This window comes from Prorops nasuta, unplaced genomic scaffold (genome assembly GCF_024137725.1).
Source record: "Prorops nasuta isolate Cenicafe-Biocafe unplaced genomic scaffold, Cenicafe_Pnas_1.2 PNAS00021, whole genome shotgun sequence".
NCBI classification, from domain to species: Eukaryota; Metazoa; Arthropoda; class Insecta; order Hymenoptera; family Bethylidae; genus Prorops; species Prorops nasuta.
The window spans coordinates 1,004,472-1,026,677 of record NW_027116818.1 but is presented as its reverse complement, the minus strand read 5'-3'; the positions used below and the strand labels follow the sequence as shown (position 1 = coordinate 1,026,677).

At 35.2% G+C, this 22,206-nt stretch overlaps 1 protein-coding gene across 5 annotated transcripts in view; it reads right to left on the bottom strand.

Annotated features, from left to right (window-relative positions):
* raskol (Ras GTPase-activating protein raskol) overlaps positions 1 to 22,206 on the bottom strand; it is a 182,040-nt gene that overhangs the window by 49,708 nt on the left and 110,126 nt on the right. Inside the window, exons 1-3 of one of the 5 annotated variants that reach the window (XM_066739923.1) lie at positions 10,825 to 11,157; positions 10,633 to 10,749; positions 7,924 to 7,983 (exon numbers count right to left, since the gene is read on the bottom strand). The exons of 2 other annotated variants lie outside the window; for them this stretch is intronic. In XM_066739923.1, the coding sequence (XP_066596020.1) occupies positions 7,924 to 7,983; positions 10,633 to 10,678 (106 nt within the window). In that variant the 5' untranslated portion in view covers positions 10,679 to 10,749; positions 10,825 to 11,157. Of the gene's footprint in view, positions 1 to 7,923; positions 7,984 to 10,632; positions 10,750 to 10,824; positions 11,158 to 13,077; positions 13,427 to 21,004; positions 21,194 to 22,206 lie in introns of those variants that run through there. 2 more of the 5 variants (XM_066739922.1, XM_066739921.1) reach the window with 2 other exon arrangements.

Here is a 22,206-nt window from a genome sequence, read left to right as displayed (position 1 = left end):
TATCTCGAGACTGATGGCGAATGCTGAAAGTATAAATCTATAATATATTCGTTCTTTGCTCGAAGGGCTGTCTCACCAATTGGTTTGAATGAGGAATCGTTTTGCGATCTCAGACATCGAATAATTAGCCTTAGACACATTTCTCATTAAAATAATTTTCAAAGCACGAAACATAGTTTTAGACATTGGATTTTAATTAATCTTCAATTACCATTGGTGAATGTCATATAACTAATTGTAGAGCAAAAGAATAAAATTTTATATTTGAGTGCATGTAAAAGACGAGTGTCTCACATTATTATAATTTTTCTTCGACGTCTATTTGAATTAACTAAACTGCTCTCAAATTCCAGAATAGAAATATTATAAAAAACGTTATTAAAAGGGATAGCAGGGACTAAGGACATTAATATAGCTATACTAATTTGATAAAAAAAAGACAAAGACTCGTCGTGTTGTGCAAAGTTTTATCTCAACGAGAAGCCATTTTTTGCGCTTTCCATTTGACTGAAACGAAACCACATAAATGTTTTTCCTACCACACTATCTTCTCACCACGTGTAAAATCCTCAACGACACTAGCCATAAGCAATATAACACACCGGGAGCTTCCTCCTCGTATATCGTATAAAACATTCAATTATCGTAATCAATTATTGAAATCAAACAAGGAAAGCTCATAAATTCATTCATCGCATTGTCAGATTATATCAATAAACCATTAATTCTGTGTATAAGTTTAAATTTGCATTGCTATATCCACTGGGCATTCAAATAGCAGCATTATTCCTTGAATATTTAACACTAAAAAATGATTCGTTATCCCTCGTGTCACTGTATACACTACCTGCACTTTCAGCGAATGAAATTTATGTTTTATAGGGAGCAGTGGAACTCGTTTTCAAGCGAGGCCGCGAAACAAATATACGCGTTCAAAATTTAAGGGCAGAATGCGTGTAATTTACGAGTGCACAAGCACCAAGTTACACCGAGCCAGTTGCTTATTCTCTTTTTGCCCTGTATAAATAATAACCAACTCTGGGCAGATGGAATGATCGAGTATAAATGTATAAATGGTGTGTATACAGAGTCATTGGATGAGGAGCTGGCTTGATGGAAACGATTGTTTAATTGTGTGCGAGTTTGAGTAACAGGTAGCAGCGCTAAGACAGAAGAAGAATAAATCAATATTCGTACAATTTCACGTTATTTCTCAAAACGTGTAGACTGAAATTTTTGTCTAATAACCAAAATTTTGAAAGAATGATAGTGGAGGGAGGAAGTTTTCAGTAAATAAATTGATTTGCTACGATTTGTAATTTTTTTATCAAAGAAATATTTGTGATTACTTGTGAGTTGTAACTGAAAATAGCCGAAAAGTTCGTTACCACTGAGGTATAGATAAAAATGCATGAAATAACGTAACGTGTTAGTTCTTAGAAAATTTTAAGCCAATCAGTGTCAAGTACCGTATTCCTTGGAAATCGTCATGAATCTGTGTAGCTGTGGGTAAGAGAGGGGAGGGGTGACAGGCAGCTGTGTGGGACCAAGAGTCATTTTCATTGGGGGGAGTGGTGTAAGTAATTTACATATGCTCAAAGGGCCTTGGATAGCATGTCCATAGCAGTTTAGTAGCTGATGGAAGAAATCGTCAGCATTCACAATAGAAGTTGCATTCAAACTTTTCATAGATGAACGAGTCACCGAACATTTATTCTTAACAATACCCTAAGGGACAGTTGCTTTTAAAGTGCACTCTGTGCATTTTTCAATACATCTTTTTAATTCTGCTTAAGCTGTTCTTAAAACCCAAAATTAACACTACTTTCACCTCTCAATCAAACACAGCCTCGTAATTAAAAGAATAATTAAAAAATGCTTAAGTTAATATTTTTTAATTAGGTAATCAGCGAAGCGATGAAATATTTGGAAAAACCTGAAAGTCCTTCTGTAGCAAAAGATAAATTGGAAAAGGCAGCTGATGAATGTAACAACGAGGAAAAAACATGTCTGTTTCTGGAAATGAAACAGTCAAAGGACGAAGCTTATATAAGGTAGGAAAACTGCCAGGTGAAGAAGTACCTTTTGTAAATAAGCAAATAATAGATCCATAAGCAGATAAAGCACGTAGATGTCCACCTTATTCGAGTTTAAATTGGTCTCTCGCTCTTCAGGGTGAAGAGGCTGCCAAAGCAGAATATTTCAAACTGCAGACAGTTAAAAAACGCTGATACCTCAAAAGTACAAACTTACATCAACGAAGAGTCACAGAATTGTTGTTGGACCAGTGAAGCCAAATCCTCTTTCAAAACTTCGATTCAACCGGATGATGGGGGTTTTCCTATAGTGATAGAAATGAAGTATATGCCAAATATTGATAAGCCTTCCAAGCCTAAGGTCATACAGGACACGAAAAAAAATTTGACAGGAAGACAAGAGCATAAGAATGGAGAACACGAAGAGGCTGTATTAGGAACGAAGGTAATCGAAGAAAAACGAGCTGGGTCGGTGCGAGGGAAGATGAACGATTGTAAAGTGGATACAGGTTTCCATGATGGTAAGCAGTCTAGATCATTATGCGAATAACTCGTATCGTGCACCTGCTGTTCCTTCCTCGGATTCTGTACTTGCAGACTCTCCTCAGCTGCTGAATCGATCTTTGGAAGATTCTTCGAAAACGCGCGCGTGCCCTGTTGACCTCCAGAAACCTCCAAAAGATGATCTTACTAAAATTAAAAAAACCACCAAAAAATCTACGTCTAATCCTGAAAAAAATTCTGGGAAACCATCCTCTACTGCTGAAATGCTGACGAAAACTCAATCTGAAAAGTGCTTGAACTTACCGAAGACTTTGGTTGAAAGAAAGTTTAAATCTGTAAGATATCATGTTTATATATAGCATTATACGTTCTCCAAAATTAGGGAACAATTGTTTTTTGTAAATTCTGGTAATCGTGATAAAGTATTGTAAAATGTTTAGGCTACAGGGAAAAGGGAGTGTGTTGGAACTGAGAAAATGAAGATGCCTGATTGCGAAGAACTGGTTACCAGATATAAGGATTATTTCTCTGATCTTCAACTAGAGAAATATCGAGAACGTCGATCGAAGAGGAACGGCCTCCAAGACGAGTACTGGCTTCCCGTGCCACGAGCTGTGATAGAGCTCAGAAAGGAAGAGTTACGCCAGAAGGAAGCGAACAATGACTGTCATTAACCGACTGATAAGGTGATAGCACTAGTTCCGGATAATCTGAAATATTTTTCAGGCCTCGTTGTGTTTTACTACGAGGAACAATTTACGTTTTGCAAAAATTGAAATTATCTTCTAATTAAGACAGTTTAAAAAATGCTATAACAATTAATTTGCAAATGTAATCAGGAGTTACTGAATAAAACACGTAATAATTAATTATAAATTCTATAAAATTATACTATTCAATTGTTAATATTTTTTCGTGTCCACTGCTGCAGTCATCAATTTTACACTCAATCACGATTGACGGGTACAAATAAACTCAACCACCCTAACCGGAAATAGAACTATTTATATTTAGCGTTTACCACGCTGCAAAATTAAGCTCTTAATTTAATTTTCTTTATTTGTGTTATATACACATTATTTAAATAATATAGATTTATTCAAGACATTTTTAAAATCATTATATAGAATAAATTTCCTAGAATTTGTTGTATCATGTAAGAATTACTTTTGTGAATAAATGTTTTCTCTCGTTGAACGTGGAACAGCTCAGGACTTCTAAGAAATAGATTTAGCTGTGCGATCTTAAAAGCTAGGCCTACCGCAGTTGTCAGGGCCGCAATACGGGCTTACATGAATTAAGCTGACTGAACGCACGTGCGAAGACGTTGAAGCGAGCTCGCGTTGGGCAGGAAATAACGGAGAGCGTGATCCGTGCTCGCGAGCGTCACTTCCGGTCCTACGAGAGAGAATCGGCATTTCCATCCTACATTAATTCTGTGTCGGTGATGTTCGAATAATAACTGCGCACGAATACTTTCCTTATAACACTGGCAAAGCTCTTTGAATACCAAGCTGGCATACCAGGTTGAAAATACTTGGAAGGAGAACCCGTTGAATTTTTTCTTATAATAAATATTCTTTTTTCTCAAAAACAACAAGAATTTTCTTACATTCGCAAACACTCGTAGTCATGGCGATAAATTAGCTGTAGATATATTAAACTACTTTTTTTACGAAATGCAATGATTCAAGTTAGAATACTGTCCAGATGCTTAAAAAAGAATTAAATATGTAGTAACTGCTCGCACCATGCAACGTAAATTTTAATCACGAAAAAATTCCTAGTGCCCAAGTGCGTCCGAAAACAATTTTTAACGAAGAAAAACAGACTGCCAGTTATTCTTCATTCCATCGCGTAGCAGAAACTGAAAGGCAAAAGTATAATAGTAAGTCAGTAAAAGTAACGTAAACACGTGGATAAAGTTTCCCATCGAATGGCCAAGCATGGTTACTGTAGCTTCCTATAAATAAAGAGGGGCCGAGAGAACCCACGTTAAAGGAGACAATGGATCGAAGAAGACAAACGTCAAGCTCGAGGACAGCCAAAGGGAAAACAAGAAATATAACTGCTGCCTCGTGCGGGCGTAGAGGTTACCTATAACTACGTTAAAACCTTTATGGTTACTTTAGAGTAAGATAGTGGACAAAGTATAGGAGAACGTTTCACTGTGTGACTAACGAGATATACATAGATATATATTTATTTATTTATGTTTAATTGTACGAGTTAACAGTGAAAAGAAAGTCACGCGTGTACATAAAGAAAGTGGATCAGCAATGAACAAAATAAAATAATAAATGTTTCGGACAGATGAGCTAAAAATATGGATGATTAAAGAGGAAGTGAGATATTCTAGAACGGAGGGAGAGAATTTTCTATCCAAGAATAATAGAGGACGTTGCAAGATCAAGCAGAGAAAGAAAGGAACATGAAAGAAGCTGGAAGTATACACTGTATACGTGACTGTACAACTGGGGAGATGCTCGACTCGATTCAAGTTCCAATGCAACTGAACACAGAGCTATAAGACCACTACAGCCGGAGATTAAGCTCCACCAATCAGGAAGAGACGAAAAGGTTATGTGGAGGAAAGGATACAGAGAAGAAGAAGAAGTTGAAAGATTACACGCCAGTGATTATCCGAGAAAAGAGAATAATGCGTTGGAACGCGTGGAGAGTGGCTGGCTTCCGAAAGCATTTCCCCCAGTGAAAATAAACCTCGTAGATTAACATCAACCTATTTCCAAGCACGTGCCACGAATAATCCTTGTCGATGCACTGATCAGAACTCTCGGATGAAAATATTTGAGAAAAGAAAGAAATAAAGCAATTTTATTCATTTCTTTGATTTTTTACAACGAGAAAAAATCATTTTTAAATCGGAAGAATCATTTAGAATTACAGGATTAGCTCATTTTGCTCGGAGGTGTCCAGGTTTTTAAGTGCAGAATAGATTAATCCTTGGTGAAAGAGACTCGGTGTGTTGAGGACAAATAATAGATATGCCAGCTGTGAGAAATCGTGAGGATGATTTCTTGACAAGAAGTAAGCACACGTGGGAAAAAGAGAAAGATTTTGAGATAGAAAATGGCGAGAGAGAGCGATGTGGTAATTTAGTGGAAGAAGAGCCTCCAGTAACACTAAATTAGTCTTCTCTTTCGTTTGCATCTAGCTAAGTCTACCAACCAACAGGAAGTTGTTTTTCAACCAACGCCTGTTTGGATTCAAACGAAAAATTTTAATTTGATTTAAGATTTATATGCTAATGTGCATTGGAACTGAATTTTCTGCTTTAATTCAGTAATCTTAACCTTCGGTAATTTCAAGTATTCATCATCTATTGCCATATAAGCCTGCTGGCAGTATTCACTCTTGCAAGGCTAGTTCCTTTATTGGATTTTGCCGCGTGGTATAATCTTTAATTTAGTATTACGAACAGCCATTGTCCTTAAAATAATATATATATATATATATATATATATATATTTATATACGATGAATTTAAAGTTGCAAATCTTAAATTATCGATACAACGAGCATCGATAAGCGAATTTTTAATGGATTATTGATTACTTGGGGTAGAAAGGAAGGAAGACACGAGTAAAGAATACGGTATCACATTGAAAAGGTCAACGAACCACTGAATAGAAAACCTTATAGAATAAAACATGATCTTCTATTCATTATTTTTCGTGTGTACGTGAAATATTTATAACTATAGCAATACAAATGTATAAAGCACAATGATAAGAATTTTATTCATATTGTAATTATAGAAAGTTATAATAAATTTAAATTTGCATTAAATTGTTTATATTTGTTTAATTAATATTAATAGGACGGTTTTAATTCTTGCTTAAATTAAGAAACTTAATAAATTTTCTTATGTTGGTTAAATAAAGAGATGTTCGTATCGTCATCTGCCGAAGATTGAATTTACCCGCGCGTTATACATAAATGGAAGTTTTTTCTATAGACGGCGACACTACTTGCGAAAGCCTGCAGCAGCCTGCAGTATCTACCAAGTAGCTGGTAAGTGTAGAAATCGTTTTCACCGGTCTTTAAAATTATCGATAAGAAGGGCATCTACTTTTCATGATAAATATAAAGTGTAGGAAGGTACAGTTAAAAATTATTTCTTCTAATTTTTATGATTACTAATCTCATAATAATGTGAATAATAATTAATAGACTATAAAAGTACAAATTTTAGTACCACCAGAAAAGAATTAAAATGCAATTGCTGGTTTATTGTTGAAATTATTATTCATCGATAAATTTACTTTACCTATTAAAATATCTAATTTAAGTATACAAAGGTAATTAATGTTTCATGGTCCACACTAAATAATTCTAAAAAAAGACTGCTTCAACAAGTTTAATTACTTTCCCACTTTATTATAAAATAATTCAAGCAAACTAAGTTGAAACCTACCGAATAGAAAACTAAAGATCAAAGGCTCTAAAATTTAACGGTATATCACGCTGGTCATGAATAACGTCAAAAAAAGCTTTGAAAGAAAAACTGGTGGAAGGCTAAAGCGAGGCGTTCGACAATCTTTCTTCTCAACTTCTCTGTACTTAATCGTACGCGTATTGAATTAATGTCACCGTTACCCACGCGCCTACGGAATTCCAAGCAATGATGCAGTAATTAATTTTAGCTTCCTAACCATAAATGTAATTATTGTAACTGCACCGACTTACAAAACGATCAATTATATTTCAAACAGCCACTGTATTGTGACGAAAGCTCTTGTTAGACCAGAACGAATAATAACAGCGGAGAAGCAAGAATGACTCATAAATGCAATGACAAATTTATAGTTATTTGCAGTTGGACTTCACAGAGGGGAATTTAATTACACTTTTGTATTTGACTTTCGTGCAACAAGAAGAAAATTCGTAAGGAGAGCAGAGATTGCTTTTCCTCCAAGGTTTACATGGAATGCCCAGTTTCATCGTCGATAAATTACCACCACTCAGTTCAATACGTCGCTCGACGGTATTGTTCTTCGATTACAGTAGCCCCGGCATAATATGGCGAGTGGGCTTCACCGTACTGCGGAAGATAAACTTTTGCCAAGTTGAAATGGGGTGTCGAAATGAAGAACAATATTTATCGCTTTCCCAGCTGAAATCTTACAATGGATCAACTACACCCTAGCTATTCCAATACCCACGTAAACTCATTGACATACGGTATTCGAGTCCTAATTCTTCAGCTTCCATATATATATATATATATATATAGCAAACTTCATAAACTATAAGCAGAGGTGTCTGCATACTAAATCAATTATTGTTCGTCACTTGTACACTATAACTATAATACAATACACGTGTGCAAGCTTACGACATTGACCGATTTTTTACTCACCTCGGCCGGTTTTTTTACCACGGCTAGACTGTCTTGGTAAAGATTTGCTTTTGCACTCACCTGTAACATAAAATATTAACTTTTAGAATATTGTAGTGTTTAATTAAATTGTAGGAAAATTAGTTTTAATTATAGCTACATAATTTTTGTATAATAAATAATAAATATTGTGAGAGAATTCTTCTGGAAAGAGTTTAATGGTTTTTTATATATATCTCTTTATATAATTTTTTTTATAAAGTAAATAATCAACTTCGTGAGAGACTTCTTCCTCTGGCAAGAGAGTTTAGTAAATTCGTTGGTTCGATATATAGCTTAACCTGATTTCTCAGCACAGTTTTTTCATGGGGACAGCTTTTTTTCGGTGATGCGCACGTGTTTAATGGTTGGTCGAGCCATATCAGAGGGAGTACGCTTTAATTCCGACGATACTTTGTTACCATACTCAGCACACTCGAGCGAGTGCCATCCATGCCGCTGAGACTGACTGGCTCGCGCGCCACAAGTGTCCAGACTAATTGCCAGCTCTTCGCGGTTAATCGGTAAAAACTCACGTTTCTGGGCCCTCGATCGTACATTCGTACACACAATGTATTATAAACACTTGTGAAAGAACCAGGCTACTTTTAATGCATTCGATACGTGACAAAGTTTCAAAATTATTTTTTATACTGTTCAAACTTCCTCGGTAAACCTTTGTTCTTTTTTCTTGTTTGTTATTTTAGCTTGAAACTTGTATTTCATAAATAGTTTTAAATGTTCCTATATATATCAATAAATTTTTGTAGATTTAAAGTATACACACGCGAAAAAGAATAAGCAGGCTTGATTAATTTTACAGATTAATTTGACAATTTATTATCGAAGCTTTAAGAATTTTCTTAGATTTAATTGTTAGCTGTGTGGAAGATTTCCAGATAGGAATTACAGCAGGATGCTCGCGGCAATAAATTGCTTCTACACAATGCAATGTTCCTCCGGTATGCAAGTATTAGTAAGCCATTCGCGATCGAGTTACGGTGTCTGGAACCAGTTTCATATTCCAAGACAGATGTACCTCCAATCGAAGTTAAATTCGGTTTGTTTTAACATTATAAAAGCAGAACTTAATGCCAGCTCAGTTTCGAATAGTTTAAATACTTAATATATATGTATATACAAAGAGATTTTAAAAGTTACCTTTAAGTATTTAAATTTAAATTAAAAGTTTAATTCAATTCCATTAAATAGCTTCCTCCTTTCTTTCCTCTTGCAATACAGGTAATTTCAAAACTCTTCAAGGTTATCTACGTTAATACATTTTTTCAGCAATGACTCGACAGAAAAACTTTATAAAAATATAATTAGTTCCAACTCAACGCTACGTTACGAGCCAAAGAGTTTTGATTTTTCTTCAACAAACAGTGCTCTGTGCAACTGTGATAATAACCAAGCTCTTTAGAGACCATCCATAGGTTGCTAAGGACGTTCGGTTCTCAATTAATACTTGATACCTAGGTGATTTTGGTCTCAGTGCGATAAATTAAAATGAGTATAACGGTATTAAAGCTGAAACTGTCGCAAATACCAAACGTCAAATTTGTCGTGGTTGAACGTGGAGTGTGCTCGAGTACTCGCTTCATTTTACAGTTCATACTGCAAGCTTGTATCGAGTCTAACCGGTCGTCCCATTTGCAAGATCAAAAAGAATCATACGTACTTTGCAAAGTTTTCTTACGATTCAGGTTATCCTTAAAAGATCGGTAATTAAAAATCAATACGACTTTAATCCTTGTTTTGTTGTAAAAAGTTGATTTTTAAAATATGGAAGAACTAAAAAAACGTTTGATTTAGAATCAAAGCATTTTCATTCGATTCCCTTAATTTTCTTTTATTAATAATGACAAAATTATTGTCGATGAACTGTTGTTATTATTAGAGTTCATTGACCTTTAGTATTCACTCTAATGATAGTATATTATGATAATGGCTTCCTGAGCTCACGAGACACCTGTTGGCAACGTTACTGCATTGTCTGCATCGAAGAGAGTCAGCATTTAGCCAAAAGCATGTGACTCGTTTAACGATGTTAAAGCTATCGATATATAGAGATAGAGAGTCGAAGAGAATTTTTCCACAGTGGATCGGTATACGGTTAGGATAGGAAACGTCTAGGTGAGAGTAGACAAGCGAAACTGCTAAGCAATAAAGTCGAGAGCGCGACTTAATTGCCAGCTGACGGTCGTTAAAGCTCGATATATAGCGAGGATGTAAAAAGCAAGCCGGAAGAAAGAGAAAGATGGGCCAATAAAAATGACTTTGTACGCCTGTGTTTATCATACTAACCACTGCAATTTTACATTTAAGATGATTTCATCCCAACGACTCCCAGGATACTTGATGGGACCCCTCGAATTCCTTATATTTCCTCATTTACCAATATTTATGTTTAATAACAAAAAATCTTGTATTCATTTTAAAAAGAATAAAACTTTTACAATTGTTTATTATAATTTATTTGAGCCTTTTAGAAGACCCAAATTCTTTTCTCAGTAATGTGGAAAATAGTTTAAATATCTTTTCTCATGGTTTTATTAAGTTTTCCAAGAATAATTATTTTTATGTCTTTTTTTTTCAAGGGTATAATTAGTAGTTAAGTAATAATAGTTTTTATGGTAAAGATTAGTATAATTGGAATTATGCAAAAGAGAGAGAGAGAGAGAAACATACGTTTGTAGCAATTGGAAGTATCTTCTGGAACATATCGGATTCTCATGTTGACGTTTTACTTTCAAAGGGAGTAGTATTGTAGTCAAGTGTGGCCTTGATGAATCATTGGACAAACCACTAATAAACCACAAGGATAACCAATGAAAAATCAGTTTTATTTTTCTAATCCCTTCTATATTCGACCACGCTCACTTCTACTCTTCTCGTGGTTAACGTTCAGCTAATCCTATTCTTTCCTCAAGAATTGTCTCTTTAAAAATTGTGGAGAAGAAAATATATCAACTGTACTTTTTTTCTAGGTTATAACAAAAACCTTCTTCAAATATATATCATCCTGAAAGCCGGAGCTTTAAAAGCTTCTCAAGCTATTTACATCTCAAAGTAATTTACAAAAATCTGTCCAAAGAAATTAACTAAAATTAAACATAAAGTCCTTTGAATTCCTTCCAAGTACTGCACATCCACAGAATGTTTATCACCGGTGAAAACAGCATTTCAACCAAACTTATCACAAAATCATTGAATATTATCAACACTCGAAAAAATATATTGTTCCAAAAAAAATCCAAATGAATCTCCAAAATTCATAAAACTAAAAACACTGTAACATACACTATCAACCATTTTCTATTAATAATCAACAGTAATAAAATTAATTACTGTTTAAACCAAAACCTCTTCAGCTTTGCAATTACAAATAAAAATCCCACTCCAGTGTAGAATAAAAAAATGTTGCAACACATTGACAAGCAAGACTAATAGGGTAGAGGGTGTGTGCAGCGTCACTTGTGTGAGTGAGAAGCTCTTGAGGTTTGACAGTGAAGAGTATCGGATCAGGAATGAGCCGTGGTGATCGGAGAGTGCGTACAGGAGTAAATATTAACACTGTTGCGTGTATACCTGGACGCGTTCGCCAAGTGCGTCTCGTTGCGCGTGTTCCAAGAGCGCCACTCGCAAATGTGTGTCACGTGGGTGCCACGACTCTCTCGAGTCTCAACCACAGCCAAGAACGGAAAAGCCCTGAGAGAGTCAGTCGAGTGCAATTCTCGTATCAGAGAGTGGAGTATGCGTCATCTCGTCCCTCTACATTCGAGCCTGGATTCTCAACCCTTGGACAAAAACACGCAGAAACAACCCGCACGACCTCCTTCGATAAACATTTTCAGCGCCGGAATCCGACCAAGAAACTCACCCTAAATATACCTCCGAACATTCCGCTTCGACCTTCCTGCAACCTTTTTTCCACGTCCTCCCGTATTCACCGTCCATTTCAAACCCGTTCTAACCTGCTCTCGCAATTAACGACGCAAACTCCGATCAATTTGAATTTCTAATGCAACACTGCGCGAGATAATCGATCCACTAGTCGCGAGAATTTATTGGGAGACGGTTTTGTTACGAGACGATCCAAATTCTAAATTCTACCATTCCAAAAGCAAATGTAGCAGCAAACGTGGACGAAGATATAATAATTGATATAAAAAGAAAAGAACTTGTAATAAGAGGCTCTTCGAATGAAAGTTTAACACTACAAATCATCGAGTGAATTTTAATACGCGTAGGATCTGGCCGGAGTTGCACAGGTATTCACCTACGTGGCCGTAAATCGTGCGTATCGTTATCCTACGCGTGCAATTCGATATCATCCGATCTTCCGACCGTAAATAGGCCTCGACGAGAGTAAAAAAAAAATTCTCGATTAATTCGAATAAACATCCCCTGCGGTACTCGCAGAGATCTCTGATTGGCTCGCGTGTGACGAATGCTCTCCTGCAACTTTCGCATTGTTCTTTTTAACTCTGTTTTCCACGAAGCTGATGTAACGGTATAGTTACAAGGGAATATTGAAAATGGCATCCGTCGCTGCTACTTCAACCGTGTAAGCAGTTATGCCACCTTATCCACCTTCATTTTTCTCAAATGTGGAGCAGATAATCTCGAGGTGTAACGATGTGGAACCAGAGCCACGGAAGCTCATTGTAAAATTAATCGCGGATACTCGTTAAACGGGATCTTATTTCAGGTTTTTCGAGAGATTTTTGCAAAAAATATATTTCTCATCCTTTCATTTTGTATCAATGTTTTCTAGTATTCTTAGTATGTATGTACTGTATTTATCAAAACAGAAAATTATATATAACAATGTAGACACAGAGTCAAGGAAACCCATTGGTAAAATGGATTCGTCTAAGATTGACGAGTGGAAAAAATAAGGGTTGATCTTAAAAAAAATTCTTTTTCAGAAATTTTCTTTATTGCAACTCTGAAATTCAGGAAAGCGTATGAAACAGTAGAATAGAATTAGAAGGGAAAGAGGAGAGTATGTAACGGGAATACGTGATAATAGAGCGATCCATCGGAAGAAGCTACGCGTATATAATTATATCGAATTAATTACAAGTTCAGTTAGAGAGTGGGTGGTCTGTGTGTTAATGAATGTAATACCTGATTCAAGGTCATCCTGATCAGCTCCACGAAGACAGGAGTGAAAACTACGTGACAGTCTTCTGCCACCAGGCGAGGCACCTTCCGTAGTTGAACTCGACTGCATCTTCAAGGACTTAATTTCCTTACACTCCACTTTCGGCGAATCCCTTTCGTTCTCCCCTCAGGTCTCGCTGAGACACGAACGCGACTCTCGTAACATTTTTTCCTCTCGCACTATCACCACTTTCAACGGGACCACTTAATTAGGCTCCAATTAGTCTTTCGCGTATGTGTTCATTAAGCAGAAACACGCATAGTCAAAGACGTACACACATCCAGAATAACATGCTGCCTACTCGTTTTTCACCTGTAAAAATTTTAATATTTTCTCCAGTTGAACTACTGGATGGTTGAACGTGTTCTCCAAAATGGATATTCAGGACAATTTTTGTTTTATTCCGTAGAATTATGTTACATGAATTAAAAAGGAACACATATATGGCAAAGAACGTGTACACACATAGAATAAAGGGCTTGGCTACTCTTTCTTCATTTGCAAAAATAATGTTACACGACAATATTTTATTTTATCGTGTCTATAATAAAAGAAAGTTACAGAGGAGAATGTATTACTTTCTTCGATTCTTCCGGGAAGTCAGAGCAGTGAGAGGAGAGTAAAACTCATTGTTTATTCTGCGACAGTGTGGACAGAGTTTCTTATTGAGTTATCAATCAAAGTGAAAACTGTCGTATCGAGCAGGAACCACGAAGCTGAATGACACGTATTAAAGGCGATTGCAGCGAGTTAATTAATAGCCGAACCATATTAGGTTAATCGAAAGTACAGAAAAGTATCTCGAGGTTTACCGAGTCCTACGTAAATCGAGAAATCCCTCAGCCACATAATTTGTAGTTATCATCCCGATAACGCGTTCTACCACAGAGCAATGCTCTAGCTAATAAGACCTACATATTTATGTGTATGTACCACTTTCGCTAATTATCCCATCTTAATTAGAATTTTTCTCTAGTACGTTACAAAGTAAGCGGAAGTAATTTTTTAAAGAAAAAAAGTAATCATAGCGAAGTTATGGCCATTTTGCAAGGATATTTATTCAGAGGTTTGTATACACTAGGGACTGGTCGAGAAAGGAGAGATTAGAAACAAATGTTTTAGTTTTGATGCATCCAAAACAGTTGGCTAGTGGAATCATGGATATTTTCCAAGCTCCAGCTGCATTGGCCCGCATGCGATTGGTTAATACGATATATAATTTATGCACAAGCGTGGGTTTCGTGTGTACTATGACACGTATAATATATATATACATGTATGTGTGTGTGTTATTAGCTGTAGTCCCGATACGTGTGGGTGTATCGTACTTTTCAACTGGGACACGAAGCTGGCTTGTAATTAAAGATGGAAAAAGGGAAAACAGGAGGTGGGGATTATAAGTCTCGATTTCATTAAACATGCCTGAGGCTGCATCGTCGGTACGAATAACGAGGCCCGCCCAACACGATTAATTATGTAGCCAATCTGGTCGGCTTACTTTTAACTCCCTCTATACCGTGATTAATAAACTTTATCATCGACCGCTCGCTCTAAATATTCTATGTACTAGTTTAGTGGAACAATAATAAATTATTCATTTTCAAGATAATATTTTATCAATGTCAATGGAATAATTCACTGCAGACCTTTATACTCGAAAACTGACTATTTTTTAACAGCTCCTGTATTAATATATATATATATAATATGGAAAACAATGATTGGTATATAGATAAACATTTAATCAAACGTGAAGCATGTAGAACATTTTAATTAATACATCTTTTTTTAGAAATGATTTTAAAATACATTGTATAAAAATCTAGGTTAATTACGTAAACTTGAAAAATGTTAATTTGAACATGTAATTAAATAATTTATCAAGGAAGTCGTTTGATCTTCTAGAGTTTAAGTGATGAAAAAACCTTCTCTTACGAAGTGCACGTTGAAGCATCGCTTGCGTGAACGCGTGGGCGTCGTATTTTTCAAGTAGACCGTATTACTAACTCGTAATTGATAGAAAGGAAACAGGAGCAGCGTAAGAATTACGTTGCTTGGCTCGAAAGCGAATGTATTACAATAATTAATAGTTAAAATGGAATATAAATTGGATTTATTTAAATTTTTTAAATTTATTTTATTTTATTATATTTATATAGAATAACAGTGGGGGGGGGGGGGGTGAGTCTCAATCGTAGGGTTCAGATTTAAGTATAGAAATTTCGAGTCCAAGTGGCTATTTTGGCACGTTGAGTCAAACATAAGCCAAAATTCGTGGAGCTATGTAATTAACGCAGAACCCAGCAACTAGCTTTCGTTATAGTCGTGGCGTTTCGAGCAGATTGGGCTAATTGTGATAATCGTAGACGTTTACCGAGAAAATTTGCGACCCAAGTTCTCTTATCTATTCAAAAACATACACCCAAGAAACAGTATTTAATTATGTAGCCCTAACTATCAAGTTAAGTCAACGATTAATTAAACTCTACAGTTCTGTCCAAGTTAATTTATTTCTGTGTGTAAACCTGGCTTAATCGATTATCTTATGAAGCAGTCAGAAGTTTGAATCACCTAAGATTTTTAGATAAGCAATACCGACAAAGACTTCAATTATATATATATATATATATATATATATAGTGTGTAGTGTTACGTACTTCCTGAAATTAGCTTGTCAAGTATTTTAGGAGTAAATAAATAATTCTTTTGTCACTGCTGTGTGACACAGTACTAATATAAAATCAAGCACATATTTTATCTACACAGTCGAATTACTCAATGTTCTGTATTATAATATGTTAACACACTGAAACAATTTATAATGCAATTATTTAAATCGGAAATAAAATAACTATTTTCGAGAATATTTGATAGCAAAATAAATATTAATTTAGAGACAAAAATAGCACTTTGCTAAATATAGAAGAGATATAGTAAACTGTATGAAAATTTAGAATTGCGCAATAACCATTGAGAAATGTGATTTTTCGCGAGTTAATAAGAGGTCAGTGCTTGAAAGGCTCAGCGAGTTTAACGTTGGAAAAGTATTGGTAATCACTGTACATGTGTGCAGAGTCATCGAAGGATCGCCAAAGATATTTGCCAAGCATAACGTGGCAGACGAGATCATTATATTTTATGATCGCGAGAAGATCGTAGTCCCTCTCGATCAACGATTTTGTCGACATTGAGTGATGTTCCCCAGTAAGCTTCAATTTTATCGCGACCCGCCAATTTCCCATTCGATTTTATCGTATCGCATGAGATTTTAGCCACATCATTCTACCGTTCGTTCCTCTATGTAAAGAGCCTACCGTCCTCGTAAAACTCAACTGGCGATCCCGAACCAAGTTTTCTCTTTTGTTTTCCCTTTTCTACTGTTTACCTATATATTGACCCAGCTAATTTAACAACATTGTAGAAATTGTGATAATTGTCCAATTATCGTACGTTTTCTCAGTAAAATAAATCGTTTATAAATAGGATACCTTATTATTACCAGATATTCAAATAAATTTTATATAAAATTGACAAGGGGCAATTTTCTCCATAATTTTTTTTTATCGTCCAAAATAGAAACTCAAATAAATATAACAACGTTCAGGAGTTGATAGACACCGATTGAGTTGTTTTAATAAAGATCACTTTCGCTTAAAATCTCGCGCGAGGTTCTTTGAGAATACTTCCCTCTGATTCTTCATCAAAAGCTGTTTCGACCAGCGTCTCTCGGATCTCTCTTCTATTTTAAGCCGAGCTATATCTTTTCACGAAATGTCGGCGTGAATAACCAGTTGCAACGAAAACTTGAGAGAACAGCGTCGTTCGTTCAATAATATTGATCCATTTAATTTATATTATGCTGTATAGTACATCCACAACACTCTCAAAATCCTCTTAAAAAATTCTGAAATAAATTCACAAAGTGTATAAATAAAATAAGAAAGATCTGTGTAAGTCCTCGAAACATCTAATTTCCTTGACAATAATTATCAAATTAAACAACGCAATTAAGCACGAAAGCTCGAAGAAAATAAATAAAACAATTTTAAGACTATACTCGCAACAAAGAAACAGCTGCGTTAAGAAATTCGTACAAATAGTGAAGAAGCGCGATGTAAGAAAGGATAATATTGATACAAAGTGTTGAAATCCTTGCCACTTTTCATTGTGTTGGGTACGAAGTGGTCGTAGATTACATAAAATAAAATGTATAGGATTCCCAAGCACGTGACTTTTTCATTCTAGCGAGATAAATTATTCGAATGCGACGGACGTTACCTAAGTGCTATATTTATGATCGCAGACACATAGACGAGTCTCGTGTAGGAAAAACGACGAAGACTGAGTTTGGTTGTTGGCTGTTATTTCTCTTTAGTATCAATGATGGCAATTGACCGTGCAAGCACGTGCCTTTACACTTTACGTAATAAGGCGAATTCGCCACACTGAAAAACCCCCTCGCTGAAATGTGCGTACACGCACGCTCGTAAAACTGATTTAGGACGCCCTGTGCGATCTTAGAGACTTTCGAGTGTCGAGAAAGATTGAGATTTTTCTCGCGAGAAACTTATTTCTAATTCAATTCCAACATGTTCGTTTATAATCGGTTTTGTTGCGTAAAGTGTAATTATATTAATATATAGTATACTAATATACACGTTATGCAAGAGATTCTCAAAGAAATCAAGGAACTTAGGATTGCACGAGAGCAGCAGTCTATGAATTATCACGTAACGTTGAGAAAACGATCGAATAATTTCTTTATAGAAATGTAAGCTTTTGTTTGTAAAGAAAATGTTCCAAGTGTACTTGAATTAATTATATAAGTCATGGATTAATTCATAGATTTTTCCCAATTCATTCTTGTATCTCTCGTGCAATTCAGTATTCTCTCTCTCTCTCTCTCTCTTTCTTTCTCTCTCCCTCTACTTGTTAAGTACGCAAGCTTCCATTATGCAGATTTACATTGTACATGCATCCGTATAAACTAGAACGGAACCCACGGTTATTCCTTCATCGAAATTCCTCCTTAATCCTAATCTTCCTGAATACGGCACGCTTTCAACGCGTGCATCACCCTACACGTTATAAAAGCCGAAGAATTAGCCAATCATAAGTTCAATGAACCGGCCTAGATCAGCACATCTTTAATTTTTACAGCATCGAACAATTAGTGACGAAAAAAACAATAAATTAAATAATTTATAATCGTGCTGCATTTAACAAGTTTGCACAATTAATAACATTTTCAGAATGGGTTCAAATTTTTCTTTTATCGATGCATCCACATTGTGAGTAATAAAAATATTTAATGAATGAAAAAAAGCGATTCAAAGTTTAAGAAAAATAATTTTTCTTAACTTTATTTGGAACACATTCGAAAGAAAAATAGCAGGAATTTCAAATGGGGATGAAGGATTGCGAATGCAAACTTGGCGAAAACTGGTCGTCATCAGAAAATAAGCTGAAGTAATTCCACAGCTTTCCAAGCAAACTCAGACATATATCTGAAAAGTGCATACAGGGTTACATTAACTCATCCTCGTATTTTTCACTATTTTCTCCTCCACGTTTGTAATTACAAAAAATCCAAAGATACGAAAATTCCTATCGTGTTTTGCTGACGAAAAAAACGAAGATGTGCAGAGAAAATAATTTATATCTGGCCAGCTAATAGCTTTGATGATGCTCACACTGGTTGAACAAGACGTTGTAACAGGGTGCTATACATAACTTGTCAATTAGTGAAGGAATAAATGGGTCAAGTCAGTTATGGCTTAAAATAAATTACAGTAGTTTAACTAGAACCAAGAAAACCCAGAAAATAATCGAAAACAAAAAAAGGCGAATGTCTGGACAAAATTAGATGGTCGAAGAATTTTAGATAGTGTGAGAATTCCACTTGGATGAGAATCCATGAAACTCTGTATATCCATCGTCTTGGAAAAACAAGTCTCAACGTAAGATCCTCTATCCACTCGCAATTTATTTGACCGGAAACTGGGTCGGAGAATCTCGATGCACGGTGAAAATAACTTATTTACACGCTGAGAAGCATGTAGATCGCGATGCGTGAGTTAAGGAATTAGTTTCTGTCCACGTAAGGTGCACAAACTTTTGTCCGATGCACCCTGCGTTGGCCTGAATTCTTGTTGCCTCTTTTCGCTCGTATAACAGCTGTTACAGAATCGTGGAGGAAAATAAAAGTGCTCTGTGATACCAATAATAAGTTTTCCAATACTTAACGAGCCTAGAAACTGTGCTAGATTCCATCATCGAGTTTTATTCTTCAAGTTTCCAAGAATCCTCTTCCTTGTAGTTTGTATTTTTATGAAAACTGACAATGCTACTCTATTATCCCCCTTCCCCTTGTAATTATAAAAAGTTGGTATAACATTGAGGATTTTTTTGATTAATTTTATGATAATTTCAAATACAGCAGCAGTATAATATTTCCTAAAATTTAGAAACAATATTGAAATATTCTTTTGTCATTTTATTATATTCAGTTTGTACTGTATTAAAGAATGTGCGATTTACAGATACACTTTTCATTCCACGATGAAAGTGGTCTCTATATCGTAGTCGTGAACGGAAGAAACCCCTTTCTGTTGAACGTTATCCACACCGGAAGTTGCGTAGCTGCTATATACCTGCCTGCACACCGTTTCCTGTCTCTTTGATATGCCCCTTTTTCTATCTCCAAGCTTTCTTCCCATTTCTTTCAACTTCAACCACTACTAATTTCTATTGTGTTTCTAGCATCCAAGAACACGTGGGATATTTTTTTCTAGTGAATTATATACATACTACTGCACAATGCAAATTTAATTTTTTATTATAGCGGCCAGAAAAAAAACTGTCAAAGTCTCTGTCATTATTTTTTATCTAGCTCAACATATTTCATCAATATAACCATTTAAATTTTGAAAAATATGAAAATTTCTATGTAATTATAGTAAAACTAGTATTCTTTATTCAGAAAAAAATATTATTATTTCAGTCATTAAAATTGTTATCTATTCCTCTCTTAATCGTGATACATTTTCTACACGAATTATAGCGTGCTTCATATTGTAGAATGCAAATATAGTTTATTGCAAAACCTACTTTTTCTTTATCAAGAAAAATTCTAAAATAAAATCATGCTTTTGTTTAAAAATACTTATTGACGGTGTTAAGTGAATATAGAAGATAATCTTGTTATATTACAACACTAAAAAATTGTTCCAAGGAGAGTATTAAATCAGGGAGAATATAAAAATTTCGTACAATTATAATAATCAAGCAACTACCTCATAAATTCTTCGAACTTATAATTCAAGGTGAGTCATACCAACGATTTAAAGATTATCACCGAGAGCTGTCAAGTGTTGAATAATTCAGACTTTTTGCAAGAAAAAAATATCACGTGCTACGTAGGATGTCAGTGAAAAAAATGCAATATTTGTTATCCAGAAAAATTTAATAAATGAAACTTGGTACAAATTGTTGATGGTGCGTGTTAAGCAAGCACAACAAAGATGCACACGAATGGCTAACGACTTACGGGTAATTGGAGGAACGCTGGTAACGACGATAATGCGGGAACCGGTTAAATGGGGTAACTGGATCACGAGAAGTGCATATATAGTGTTCTTAGCAATTAACCACGGTACAGTTTAACTCTGATTAAGCAGTATTTCTCATATCAAATAATTAAAAATTCACAACAGGTTTTACACCGAGCATCTTATTAAATAACAGAATAAGCTGTGAAAGACTTCGGTCAATGATTAATTGGGTAGCGTGGTTAATTATGCCACAATTACGTTCATACACGTGCTTGACAATTAAGCAGGTAGAATATCCTTTTGGAGAACTTTCCCTACAAATTTCAATTTTAAATACCTACTATCACTTGCGATTGTGTTTTCTTCTTTTGTAAATACCTCAAGAGATTGCTGAGTAGTATTTAAAACTGTCACTGGTCACTCGTTAAAATTCACTCGGGTTAATTGTTTCATGTCAAGTTGACTGGTGAATGGATTTGGAGTGGGTTAACTGCGGTTTTGCGATAACTATGTACGTAGGGTTAAACTGAAAGTATACACATACATATAGGTATAGTAGATACACAATATATAGAGAACGTGAAAAAAGCTCGTAAAACTTAATATTTTTTTCCATAAAATGTTAATAATTAATCAGGAGAGATACTTTAATTATAACTAAGAATTTAATAGAAATGAAAAAATAAAATTTAGAGAAATTATTCTTGTTTCCAAAAAACAATAAATTCTTTATTTAAATAATATTAAAGTGAAGAATCTTTTTGTTCTACAGAATTCAAATCTCTCCGAAAAGGGATGGAATGGATATTGCAGAAAGTGCTTGTTCGTACAGTTGAAAATTCATTGAATTCTGGTTAAAAGTCCTGTAACGGGCACCTGCCGAAGCGTGACTAGAATTCTTTTCGAAAGGGCGATTTACACCTGCCTGCAGGTCGGTTCATTGCAGCCCTATGGATCGACTCTATCGAAACACAAGCTGAGGTGATTGTGGAAGGAAAAGGTGGCATGAGAACCAGCTGCAGAAATACGACCGACCCTGCAGCAGCCTGTGAGCGATATTAGTATTTATCTACCTTTGGCTTGACCTTTCATAAAAACTGATATGAGACTGTTTGTTAAATAATTTAATTCTGTTTGTGTATTTTAAATGAATTTTTTTAATAAACAACTTTTAATAGTCTATTCTGCAATCTGGTTGAATGAAACTGAACGAAAATGAATATTTTTGTCCCACGTGCAACGATAGCTGTGATTAACTTGTCTACTTCCGCTGATAAAACAAATTTCTACTGTCTCGTACGCTCCAGAATCACGTACACAGAATGTTTGACTATTCGTTTTCATTTGGCAGTTTTAAACACGACCAAAGATAAATGCAATCACATGCATATGTCTCTTTGTATTCGTCTGAATTCTTTCTCAAACTGTCTATTCTCTGCACTGTATAACCTTGAGCAATGAAAAATGTTCGAAGATATGTTTAAGAAAAAATATTGCGAACTGGCCAGAAATAAATTTTAATTATACAAAAACTGGGGG